We start from the raw sequence: 13,736 nt of genomic DNA, 5'->3' as shown, positions 1-13,736 counted from the left end.
AAAGAAATAGTATGCAGCCGTGAAAACATTTGCAGGCACTATATATATATTAGATGTCACATAGATATCACACAGAATGAAATAAGACACAAAACAATGAAGACAGGATGAGGATATTATATATACAGTTCAAATCCAGGCAAGACTAATCTTAGGTGCTTATGGACGTGCATCTAGGTGGGAAAGCATATATAGGCTGCCGGCATTCTCTGGCTCCGCCACTTCCTACCTGTGTGACCTTCAACGAGACGTGCAGTGTGTCTGTGCCTCACTCAATAACCGCCCTCCTAAGACCAGGGTAATAATAGCACCTACCTCCTAGGGTCGCTGTAAAGATTAAAAGCTCCTAAAACTCTCAGCATCGGCGTCAATACATGTTAGCTATAATTAGCATCATCATTATTACACCTGGCATCTTTAAAAAAGACTTGAGGCTGGCATAATCAAATGATAAAGACACGCAGAGAAAATGATGACCAAATTAAAGAAACCCAATTTTATCACCAAATCCAGATGACCAAATTAGCAGAACTACATACGCAGTGGGATGCAAGCCCATGGGACCCTGTCCTCAGTGGCCAGACGCAGATACTGACCCAGGATGAAGACCAAGTGCTCACAGTGGCTTCAAAGAAAAGGCGAAATGTCAGAGATTAAAAAGATGGTGTGGCTTGCAGGGTCGATGTCCTGGGCACTGGCCCATCTTGCAGAAGCATCTTCAGGTGGAAGAAGCCTTAGAATGCCCTACTGAGACCTCCTTAGGGATGTGCCAGGAGACCCTGCCCTGAATGCCAGGGAGCTGCTATCCACAGAATGTGAGACGGGTCACCACCAGGAGCATTCATAGGATGTGGTTCATCTTCTCTCCCTTTGCTTCTCTGTGCTAAACAGCTGTACGTAAAGACCTGCTCAAAAGTTAGAACATGGCTTTGGCCTAACTACGTTGTCCAAGCCACTGGACACTGCTGGTTCTGTTTCCACAGGAACTTCTTGCCTTCCAAGAACTGTATCAGAATACTTTATTTTTTTAAATGTTTATTGTTGAAAGTATTATAAATGTCCCCCATTTCCCCCCATTAACCCCCTCCAGCCCGCCCTCACCCCAACCCCGACCCAGGCCTTCATCACCCTATTGTGTGTGTCCATGGGTTATGCATATATGCATACAAGGTCTTTAGTTGATTACCTCCTACCCATCCACCCTCCCCTGCCTTCCCTCTGAGATTCTACACTCTGTTCCATGCTTCCATGTCTCTGGATCCACTCCGTTCATCAGTTTATTTTGTGAATTAGATTCCACATATGAGTGAGACCATGTGTGTATCAGAATACTTTAGAGCAGCGGTCACCAACCTTTCTGACCTCACAGACCACCAGTGATCCGCGGACCACCGGTTGGCGACCACTGCTTTAAAAGGCAGAAAGCTCAGTCGGCCATCCTTGGATCTTTGCAGCCTGTTGGCCAGACACTTGCATTCCTCATGGCGCTCTCCACCGGCCATCTGGGTGTCCTGGTGATGTGGTGCTGGCTTCCCTGGAGCCAGTGATCGGAGAGAGACAGAACTTCTGAGCTTAAGATGGAGGCATAGTCCTTTCTACTCTAATCTCAGGGTGATTCCCACCACGTCTGCCATGTTCTCTGGGTCCCAAAGGACAACAACTCTGGTAAAATGTAGAAGGCGGCTAAAAGGATGGTTTGCGTACCAGGATTCAAGGATCACTGGGCATCACCATGGGGGATGGCTACACACCACTGATTAATATTTTTTCTGATTAATATTCTGGACCTCATCCATTTTTTCATAATATAGTTTATATTCATAAATTTTTAAATTTTTACTGTCAGTGATGACAAGAAATCAAAGTCTACTTATTATTTTTTTCTACCTAATTATTTAAAAGTTTTATTATTAGGCAAACGTAACATCTATGTACATGACCAAGCAAAAAGGGAAAAAAGGAAGAAATGACCTGCCAACATCTATGCGAACTGGAAGGAAAGTGCTGTTTTTAATATTGGGAGCGGGGGGTTACCATTCATACTTGCCATGCAAAATAAATCCACTTTCTTCCAATAACGTGACTCGAAACGAGTTCAGAGTGAATATGATATAAGACCTAAGTGTTCTCCGAGTTTGCGTTGATGCAATTAATCATGTCACCAGGCCCTGGCCAGGCTGCCAGGCAGTGGAGAGGCTGTCAATCTTGTTGAAGTTTAACAGCAATGCAGCCCACGGTAGCCTGGAAACACATATTTGATTAATGGCTATAATCAAAGGAGCGTCATTATGTAAGCATAGTAACCCAGCGAGGAGGTGTTTCCGTGTGTGCTCAGAGCTGATTAATTCCTGGCTGGAGAGCTCATTTCCTTCATGGGGAATAGAGTCGCCCAGGAGGCAGCCCCACTCGCTGAAACTTTCATGAACAGTAAGTGTGTGGACAGGAGGAACCTCTGGTTCGGCAGCGGTGGGACCAGCACTCCGTGCTTCTACGGCAGCGGTTCTCAACCTGTGGGTCGCGATCCCTTTGGCGGTCGAACGACCCTTTCACAGGGGTCGCCTAAGACCATCCTGCATATCAGATATTTACATGACGATTCATAACAGTAGCAACATTACCGTTATGAAGTAGCAACGAAAATAATTTTATGGTTGGGGGTCACCACAACTTGAGGAACTGTATTTAAAGGGCCAGAAGGTTGAGAACCACTGTTCTACGGGGTCTTTCTCCCCACACACAGTGGGCCCCCCCAACACAGCCTCATTAATCCTCACCACAGCCGGGGGGGAGAGGGGAGAAAGGGGAGAGGCTGCAGGTCTCTTTGTTCTCACTGGGGAGGAAGTGGAGACGCAGCTGAGAGGCCCAGACCTCAAAACAGAAAAGCCTGCGAAGCCTGAGCAGAAGCAGGCTCCGACCTGGAACGATTGCGCTCGCGAAGCGCTGCAGACACTGTCAGGATCATCTCTGCACACCAGTGACCACAGGGCCTTAGCACGGTCACCACAAGGTGGAGGCAGCCCCAGAGCCCATGGGTGGATGAGGGATGAGCAGAATCTGGCCTCTACACACAATGGAATATATTCAGGCATAAGACGGAATGCAGTTCCGGCATGCGCTGTAACACGGATGGACCGTGACCACGTTGTGCCATGTGCACTGAGCCCGTCTCCCAAGGACAAATGTCGTGTGATTCAGGGCTGAGGCAGCGGGCAGCGGGCAGCGGGGAGTGAGTGTTCAATGGGGGCAGAGTCTGAGCGGGGGGAGCTGAGAAAGCTCTGGAATGGACGATGGTGAAGGTGGCACACGTTGTGGACGCACCGAAGGCCCCTGAACTGTATTCACACTTAAAGTGCTTAAAACGGCTCAGCCGGCGTGGCTCAGTGGTTGAGCATTGACCTATGAACCAGGAGGTCAGGGTTCCATTCCTGGTCAGGGCACATGCCTGGGTTGTGGGCTCGATCCCCAGTGTGAGGCATGATTCTCTCTCATCACTGATGTTTCTATCTCTCTCTCCTTCTTCCTTCCTCCATCTCTGAAATCAATAAAAATACATGTATTTTAAAAAGTGGTAAAAATGGTGACTTTTATGCCAGGTTGCTGAGGAGAATGTGTGCTGTGGTTGGGAAAGGCCATGTGGGTTCCTTGCGGCCCCCAGCGATGTAAGAACAGGAACCGCAGCTCTAATGATAGATCATGTTGGCAGGCGGCTCTGTGTTAGTGAGGGGGCTGGGGCTTCTCTCTTAGGGTCCGCCTCTGTACCCACAGCCTCCTTCGTCATGGCGCTAGGGAAAGAGGAGGCCGGGCCCCCGTCCATCTTCATGGATGTGGTTAGTGATGCCACGTCCCTCAGTCCCACCCCCCCCACCCCAGCTTCTTCCCCCCCCCCCCAGGTCACCAGGCCGCTCTCTCCACCAGTGACAGGGGCGGCTGCCGAGGAGGCTGCGGCTCACCAGCTCCAGGGCCAGGGTCCAGGCTATGTGGCCAGGGTCCGGGTTATGTGGCCAGAGTCTGGGTTATGTGGCCAGGGTCTGGGGTTTGTGGCCAGAGTCCAGGGTATGTGGCCAGGGTCCAGAGTATGTGGCGAGGGTCCGGGGTATGTGGCCAGAGTCCGGGGTATGTGGCCAGTGCAGGTACGTGGGTCCCTGAGCTCCCAGGAGCCCGCACTTGGACTTTAATGGTCTTAGGCTGCCATCTTAAAATTTTTAGTAATTTTGGTATGTTTTATAAGTGAGACCCAGTGGGCCATGAACTGGGGACTTGGAGCCTTCGCCCTCATGTCATCTCACCTTCACGACCTCCTGCCCCCCAGACTGGGTGCTCAGCTGCCCGCTGTCCTGCACCCAGGGCCCAGGGCTCCACCTCTCCGCATCCACCCAGCAATCACTGTGGTTTTTCACCCGTGGGGACCTGGGTGGGGGGGGTGTTGGAAGATCAGGTTGGGCTTCGCGGTGGCAGCCTTCACTGCCCTGAGGCAGCAACATCCCGGAGCTTTCGGGGTGACTCGGGGAGCCCTGGGGTCATCCTCCAAACCCCAGGGAGTGGTGGTCATCTGGTGGGAGCCCCGGGTGCTGGCAGGACCCACATATGTACACGCCAAGTCTCAGGACAGGTCCTGGGTGACCAGAAGGTCAGCCCTGACCCAGCCCCAAGCCCGAGGGAGCAGGACATATTAGAAAATAGAAATCATTGTGACATGTGGAAATAGAGGCCTCAGAAGAAAGAAGCAGGCTTTGGATTTAGACCTTTAAAGGCACCCTTTCCCTGCCGTTTGAACAAAGGGCTCCCCATTGTCACTCTGTTCTGGGTCCTACAAGTCCTGTCTCTCACATATGCAATGGGCTTGCAGCTGAGGAAACGGAATGTCAAGGGCATCGTTGGGAATCTCCCCGTGAATGGGCTCAGCCCCAGAGAAAGGGGGTTCTATGGAGGCCCCGGCCGCCCCACGCCTCTGCAGCCAGAAGTCCTATGCCCCGTGGACCAGCCTGGGGCTTTCTCTAGGGGCAGACAAGGGTGCTTTGCACTGAGATTCAGAAGACCTGGGTGTCTATATTTTCCATGTACAAGTTGTAAGGTATAGGCGAATCACTCAGCTCCCGGTCCTATTCTAGTTATGACTATAAGTTCCCTTCTCTGTGCAAACACATGCTGCTCTGAGATCACGTATGTAAAAGAGATCTGAAAGTTTTAAGGATACAGGAGCGCATGTGTATGATTTACCACGCGTGGCTTAGCCTAGACCGCTAGTGCCCCCCACCCTGGAGGACAAAAGGAAGAAGCCGCCATCATATGGCTTGAAGGAACTAGCTTTACTGCATTCCTCTTGTGGTGAGATTGATGTTTTAAAAACCTAACTCGATGAAGTCGAGCTTTGGACCAGGGGTCGGAAGGGCATTGAGGGAAGAGATTCTCCTTTAGCCAGTTTTAAACCCCCTTCCCCCCCCCCCCCGTTCTCTGTTTCTTTAGTTATGAAACAGGGAGGAAGCAGATAAGATGTCAAGTGTGAAAGGAATCCTAGAATTCCTTTACATTTGAATCTTAATCGTTCCCCCTTCAAAACAGTTGTTTGGTGTCTGGTTCTCTTGGATCGTGTGCATAGACATCTGTTAATATTAATTTAGATGCAGTGGACCTGCTAGGAATGCTATTTCTATGCATCTCACCCATACTTGCAGCATCATTTGGAATCTGATGCTACTTAAAATGCTACTTAAAACTATGTCTTGGGTCATTTCTGCGGCCAGAATTTCTATCCCATGGGGTTGTCATTTGGATTAAATACATGCATAATATGTGGAAAGGTTCCTGGCATACAGTCAGCATCCATCAAAGTTAGCTGTTGTTGTTATGGAATTGGTGTGGGAGAGACAGAGGAAGAGAGGTAAAAATAGGGAAGGAAGGAAGAAAGGAGGAGGTAAAGAAAGTGGGGATTAGGAAGAAAAAGGGAAGGAGAGGAGAATTACAGATGGGAAGGCTTGGATCTCACCCAGTTCCATTGTTTCAATCCCTTTGAGATTGGATCCATTGGAGAACTTCAAATTGATCCATTCCTGAGCCTGCCTCAGCCCTCCTAGGTGTCAGATGAGAAAACCGAGTCCCAGGGCAGCCAGTGGTCTTGCCCGTTCTGAGCAGTATGTCCCTGGGTGGCATGAGGTTGGAGCCCAGCTGCTGGCTCCCAGTGTCTTTTCTCGCCTCTTCTTCTTCTGTGACATGTGTGAGAGGGGCACTGCTCTAGCCAAAACCCCAGACCCCCGGCCAGAGTCCAGCCTGCAGCATGACAACAGGCCTGCACCCCGAGGAACAGGATCTGGGAAGAGGGCCCCCATCTCAGTATTTGATCTTCAAGACATTCACTGGTTTGTGTGTTCCCCTAAATCTGTGTTAAATAGAATAATGAAAATGATGTGTTCAGTGAATTTTGATGGGCAGATGAGATAACAGTAAAGATAATTTCCATTCGGGTCTGTGTATGAAATGTGCAGTGTGGAAGCCAGGCTGCTCAACGTTCTGTGTGTCTAAGATATTTCATAGTCAAATGTTGGGGGAGATATAAAACCAAGTATCTGAAGAAGCAGTTTACAATGTTCATGTGTCAGAACATCTCTCTCCCTGACCCTCCCAGCTGGACACTCAAGTGCCCCTGCCTCTGTTGTCCAGCTTGGGTGCTGGGACAGCCTAGTTGCCTTGTTCTGGGTCCCACACCCCCTCTCCCACTTCTGTTCTGACCATTTGGCGGGATTGAGGGGCTTCTCGGGATGCAGGACCTTCCTGCTCAAACAGGGGAAGTCCTGGGCGTTGGGCATTGGGGTCATTATTGGGGTCATGATTGATGATGAATCATTAAAGTCAGATCCTGGTTGACTCTTGTATCTGGGCCTTTGACTCTCATGGCTCTTCTCTGGTTTCCTCTTTTCTTCTCTGGAAAATGAAGGGATTGAACAGACGTCGGGACAGGCCGGCTGTCCAGCCAGGGTGCTTGGTATTCCCTTCGTTTCTTTCTCAGTGATATTTTCAGCAGAGCTGGAGACCGAGAGAAAAATAAAATTCTGTTTGAATCCGTTTTGTTTTATTGATGGGGCCATTTAAACAGGAGAGTATGTTTTGGAACTAATCTTTAATATCAGTAATTTATTAGATTTTCATTCTCTCTATAACCTTGTGTTGAAAAATCTATGCATGCATCAATTATTGCTGAATTATCTATGCAAAGATACGGGGATGCACTGTTCATATGTGTAGGTTTACTGTTAGGAAGAAGGTTAGTTGTTGTCTTGGTAAAGTCACCAAGTTATCCGTGCCACTGGTGTGCTGGGGACACTCTTTCAAATCATTAATGTTGTGCCCTGACCTCCTATGCAGGGTTCTGGTCGATGATAAACAACTAGCTGTGGGATGGGGGAGGGAAGAAGCCCTGATTTCTAGCGCTGCAAATTTCAGTGGTGTCAATGCTCCCGCCATTCCCCATCTCATGCTAAATAGGTAATGTCCCCGGAGGGTGGGTGCACCATCAGCCCTCCTGGCTGGTCACAGCAGAGCACTGCCTCGCTGCATCTTTCTGCTGCAAGGAAGTAGGTCGCATGAGGCTCCTTATACCGTGAGATACAGACTTGCTGAACATGAAGGTCCCCTGATTATGAAGGAAATTTATAAATTGATATGTAACGAAGTAAAACAGCATCCTCCATGGGCCAGTTTTGCAGGAGAAGCACACGGCAAGCAGTCTTTGAACAAAGTTCTCTTGGTCTGGATTTTCCTTGCTCCTGTTGGCAGCATGGACAGGGTGGGCACAGCCTCTCCTTGGTACCAGTCCTGGTAGAATGCCTCATCCATTTGGTACACTTGAGAAATCTGTGCAGACAGCCTGCTCTCGGCGTCCATGACTGTGACAAGTAAAAAGGCCGTGCGTCTGACATCCGCATCGTGAAGAGCCATGATAATGACCCATTTCTTTCAGAAATCCTTTAACCATTCTTTTAAAGGCTGGAAATAATTGGGTTAGATAGGAAAATATGGGCTTACCAGAATATTTTTGACCAAGTACAGAACTTACTAGCCAGAACGAATAATGCCCATTGTGGTGGGACCCTCTTCCAAAGGAGAAATAGGTGTAAAAAGAGAAGCATTTTTTGCAGAGTAAGATGGGCAAAACCTAAACCAGAGGCCCATGATTTAGGTAAGGCGTGTCTCCTTTTCTTTCTTTTCTTTTTTTAAAATGTTTTTATTGATTTTTCAGAGAGAGGAAAGAAGAGGGAAATACAGAGACAGAAACATCAATGAAGAGAATCATTGATCGGCTGCCTCCTGCATGCCCCACGCTGGGGATTGACCCTGCAACCTGGGCACATGCCCTGCCTGGGAATTCAGCCCCAGCCATGCCCTCCTGGTTCATAGGTTGACGCTCAACCACTGAGCCACGCCCACCAGGTGAAACTTTTCATTATCAAGAAAAGGGCAGAAAAGTCCTCAAAGCAATTCTGTGTTATTCTGGAGACCAGCAGTGCACCCTTCTCGCTGGCTGTTGTGAAGTCATAGGAAATCCCATCCCAGAGGAACCCCCCGCCTTCATGGGGCATGTGCTCCCCTGCATGGCCGCTCGTAAGGCAGGACAGGAGCCCTTATGTCACAGTGGTTCACTCTCACGGGAATGTAGAGAAGAGAGAGATGAAATACCCTGGACTTGGGAAGCGACCACACTTGCCATGTCCTCACAGGAAATCTGTATTTTTCATGCCCTGCCCTTTGGCAAACTGCTTTTTCTTTTTGAAAACACTGCACCGTGGGAACCCTCTCTGTAGCCTTTAGGTTCCCATGACGCTGTGAGGCGCTAGTACGGATCCATTTCCAGAACATGGCTTTGCAGCCGAGTTCCCTCGCCGTGCTCTGCAGCGGGGCTGCGGAAAGGGGCTGCTTGCTGGAGGGACCATGCAGGGACCAGGCGGTCACGTTTCAAAGCTAAGGTGAATGTGAGTGTCACAGTTTCTGCTTCGTGCTTCCCAGCTTTGAAAAGGCGGAGAGGAAGTAAACGTGGGCTTACAACAGTTTTAGTCAGTTTTGCAATTTAGGCCACTTGTGGCGGCTTTGGGATCTTTAATTGCAGTGACCTGGCCCTCAGACGTTTGGAGAAAAAAAATCTTGGATAGTGAATTTGAGCCCAAACTGAAGACGTCTTTAGTAAAGGAGCCTTAACTCAAAGCCCACACTCACGCCTCATCTCCCCTGCGATCGGGTCCATGGCATGCTATCCCTGTGGGCTTGTGTAGCATGGACTCTGTGCCATGGGCCGGCTCCTTTGATCCTCTCAACAATTATCATCTCCATTTGACAAAGGACATAACTGGGGCATTAAGTGATCAAGTGAAGGTCTAAGGCAGTGGTCGGCAAATCGTGGCTCGCGGGCCACATGCGGCTCTTTGACCCCTTGAGTGTGGCTCTTCCATAAAATACCACGTGTGGGCGCGTGTACAGTGCGATTGAAACTTCGTGGCCCATGCGCAGAAGTCGGTTTTTGGCCTGGGCGAGTCTATTTTGAAGAAGTGGCATTAGAAGAGGTGGGGGGGAGTGTCAGTTGGTCGGGCGACGGGAGACACGGTGCAGGCGGGCCACGGGATATACAGCGCGGGGGAGGTGCATTGTTTTGAAGTACGTTTGCTGAGGTTGACCCCTTCCAACTCTCCCATCCACACTCGTCTATCTGAAACAAGTACACAAGACGAGTGTGGATGGGAGAGTTGGAAGGGGTCAACCTCAGCGAACGTACCTCAAACAGATTGAGGACGTTTTTAGCAAAGGCCAGCTTAGGAGTGCCCTAATTAAGTTAATAACAATGTACCTACCTATATAGTGTAAGTTTAAAAAATGTGGCTCTCAAAAGAAATTTCAGTCGTTGTACTGTTGATATTTGGCTCTGTTGACTAAGGAGTTTGCTGACCACTGGTCTAAGGTTACACAGTAAGCCAGCGGCACATCTACAGATTTGAGCTGAGGTGCCCACCATGTTCTACAGGCGGCAGCCACCCAACACCATGAGTATGCAGCTGGGTGTCCTTGCATCCTTCCTGCAGAGCCATAAATAGAAACCATTTTTTTCAATACAGAGCATGTGCCATATTCCCCCAAAGAGTGTAGACCTGTGATTAAGGCCAGATCAAAACAATTCTAGTCTCCTATTGCAGAAAAATTCAAGGTAATAATGGATAAATAAAGTGGCATATTTCTTTCTTGTGTAAACTTTGTCTGCAATGAGGCAGGCCAGGTTTGAGAGGACAGCTTTGGGGTTCCCATCGTCAAAGTCGCCTCATGGTGCAAGAGGGCTGCCGGGGCTCCAGCTCCTAGTTCCTGAATCCAGGCGAGCACAGGAGAAACAGAGGAAGCCCAAAGGGCATCCAGCCGGCTGAGCATGCCTCCCCAAAGTCCTAGATATGTCATCGCCCTCAACTCGGTCATATGGCGACACCTAGCTATAAGAAAGGCTCATGAACACATTGTTTGATTCAGCCATACTTTGTGTATAATGTTGCATGTTAAAAACGTGGGGAACAAGGAAAAATGGGCTTCAGGAGGCAACTGAAGTTTCTGCTCAAAGTCAGTGGTCCATGCCTACTGGTGGAGTTTACGATGGCCCAATAAATCACATCCCTGGGTTCAGAATCAAGCAAAGGATAGACATTTTGTACATATTTTAGGGCTACTTTGGAGGCTCTTAGGCACAATTTGTGATACTTCATTTGTCTCATAAATATATGGTTGAGGTTTATGGTTAGATTGAGACAACACCGCTATAAAGAAAATTCTCGCTCTCTGATTAAAGGAAAGTGATATGGAGACATGTCAGGAGAAGCTCAGAGATGGGCCTGGCCTCTCCCATAGCTACATTCAGGGAAGTGGTCCCCAGCACCATGAGCATGTGCCACAGCGTCATGGCAGGCTGGGCTCATAGCGAGGCTTCACGCACAGAGCAGGTGTGCCCACTGCCCAGGGCACAGAAGTCCAACGCGCCTGCCCAGTTCCTCCTTGGTCAAGGTGTGAGCTTCCCTTTCAGCTCTCCATCCACACACATACAAGATGTGCAAGTTCCACATCCCCTGCTCCAAGGGGTCCAGTAGCACCCAGAGCTCTGATGGTGCAGGGTGTGAAGCTGAAGCAGGAATATCCACGGAGGAGAGAGAAGGGACCAGTGGTCCATTCTGCTTCCTGCTCCTTCTGGAGCCGTGGCATTGGCTTCTCCCTTTGTCAGTGTGGATTTTTTGTGGGCTATATTCTTGCTCTGAAGATGGAGCTGTTTGAGGAGTCCGGGTTGGAGGTCTCACGTTGAGTTCCCTGCCCTCAAGTAGCAGAGTTCTGGCATCACACTATCTCTGGCCTTCCAACATCCACTTTGGATCCTGGCTCCTGGGTTTTCTCCCACTTTCTTATAAATGCAGAGTGTTACCCGGCATTTCTAGGTGGTTTGTGGACTGGGAGTGCGATCTTATGTCATGCACTATACTGCCAAGAATGGAAGTCTACAGACAAATTTTGAGGTGGGGGAGAGGGAACTCGAGATGTTTCACAAATCCAGGTTCCTGTTTTCTCAGTGAATCGGGGATGCGATTTCCTGCCATAGGTCATGCGAGAAGAGGAGGTCTGAGGTCTCTCAGTGACTATGAAAGTGTGTAGTGACTGTGAGAGAGGGGAATGTCTGGGAGGAATTTCAGGGATGGCTCAGCAATGATCAGGGCTCCACCTACGCTCATTAGTAAGGTTTCATGTCCGTGGCTGAAAATGATAGAAACACTTGTGATTACAGAACAAGGAGCATAATTCTTAATGGAAGCCCCCTTCCCAGTCTAATTGTCAAGCACAATCTTTTTCCTAAGTGTCCTAGGGACCATGGGCCATGCCCGTGACCCACGTCTGCCCTCATGGGATTGGAAGAGAGAGACATCCCCTGTGCGTGAAGCCACACGGCAATGTTGCTTAGGGCTCATTGGGTCACATTTCATTTTTCTGCCACCTTCCCTCTATTTTCATTCTGATTCTTGCTCAGCCGTTTCGTGAATAGGTTTTATTTTGGAGAAACGTCTCTTGGAGAATGACTTAGCTGAGTGTGATGGGGAACATCTAGACCCCCTCTGGGCCGAATAAGTCGTTTCCCTTTGGGTTTTCAGTTCCTGCAATGATCACGTCCTATCCCAACACCACCCTGGCCACCCAGGGGCAAAAGAAGGAAATGAGCTGCACGGCCCACGGCGAGAAGCCCATCATCGTCCGCTGGGAGAAGGAGGACCGCATCATCAACCCCGAAATGGCCCGCTACCTCGTGTCCACCAAGGAGGCGGGAGAGGAGGTGGTTTCTACTCTGCAGGTAAAGGCACGACAAGCCCCGCGGATCAGAATTTAAGTGCATTGGCTGAATGGGCCTGTCTTGCCACGTGGGTGGGTGCGTGTGGGGGATAAACAAGCAGCGAGCAACCTTTTGGAGTTTACTCATGAAGCACCATCGCTCTCCCCTTCAGACAGAGAGATTAGCGAGGAGCCTGCAGAAACCGTACTTTCTCCTCAGTGTTAGTAAGAGTAAAATTATTACAAACACGGCAGGGAACCCAACTGTAATAGTAATAATAAAAAATCCTGAGAACTAGAGTTCCTTAAAGGCAGTTCATCCTGGAGGAATGGCAGCCCATGCTGTCGCAGGTTTTAATGTCCCATAAAGAGAGAAATTGGATGGGCGTTGGGATAAAATAGTGTAAGGGGAAATATTTTGCTTCTTTGGTAAAACCCAGCGTAACAAAACCCTGTCCTTCAAAGACAATCACAAACGCTGGAAAAAAAGTGTTATAGTCTCAGATTGTTTGGCACAGTTGGTAGCTAATTGAGTGATGCTTTGCGTGCAAGGGAGAGGTGATGCTAGCACACACACAAGGGGGAACGCGTGTGTCTGAAACTCGGGTGTCGATTCACTCGCTGGTCCGGCCCTGCAGTCCTCCTGGAGCAAATCTCCGATGAGGGTCTTGCAGCCCGAGGCTCTAATGCAGGACTCACAGACCCGGCTCCTTAGACAGGGCTCCTGTGGGTGCTTTAAAGGCAGGCTATGGGGATGGGGGTGGGGTGAGGAGTATATGTGGAATATCTATCAACTTGCCCATGACATTCTACATAAAGTAGGCATCCAATTTAAGGAGCCAGCAACTGATGTCACTAATGTACATGGGAGCTATTCGTCTTACCATTGCAGTTGTGCTGAAATGATTTGCTGCTGGAAGTGTGCGTGTGTGTGTGCATGTGTGTGTATATGTGTGTATGTGTATGTGTGCGTGTGTGTGTGTGTGTTTGCATACATGTGCTGGGGGTGGGAGGAGGGTGGGAGTGGAGAGATTCTTGCAGCCCAAACCCTCACTCTGTGTTACTGGATAAGGTGAGTTTCTTTCTGCTTTGCACATAGATTTTGCCGACAGTGAGAGAAGATTCTGGCTTCTTCTCCTGCCACGCGATCAATTCCTACGGGGAGGACCGAGGAATAATTCAGCTCACAGTGCAAGGTCGGCAGAGACAGCGGGGGGACAGGCTGTTTGAGGACAGTGGCGCGTGCCCAGGCGCCTGCGTGGCCTCCGCTTGCTGTGAAGCCCCTCACTCCCTGGGAGTTCGGCTCTGCGGAGGCAGCGTGTGCAGGGCCCCGAATATGTCAGGGTGCAGCCCAACATGGAACTGAGTCCTTAAAGGACCTGGGTCATGTGACCCAGCAGCCAGTGCCTTCTCTGCTC

The 13,736-nt window shown here is 49.5% G+C and overlaps 1 protein-coding gene across 1 annotated transcript in view; it reads left to right on the top strand.

Moving 5' to 3' along the window:
• DSCAM (DS cell adhesion molecule) overlaps positions 1–13,736 on the top strand; it is a gene marked incomplete at its 5' end in the record, with an annotated part of 440,423 nt that overhangs the window by 311,853 nt on the left and 114,834 nt on the right. Inside the window, 2 exons of the mRNA XM_081088248.1 lie at positions 12,144–12,340; positions 13,418–13,514. Coding sequence (XP_080944374.1) covers positions 12,144–12,340; positions 13,418–13,514 — 294 coding nt within the window. The remainder of the gene's footprint in view (positions 1–12,143; positions 12,341–13,417; positions 13,515–13,736) is intronic.

This window comes from Myotis nattereri, assembly GCF_964212035.1.
Source record: "Myotis nattereri genome assembly, chromosome: 3".
NCBI lineage: Eukaryota > Metazoa > Chordata > Mammalia > Chiroptera > Vespertilionidae > Myotis > Myotis nattereri.
This window is presented reverse-complemented; position numbering and strand designations above follow the sequence as displayed.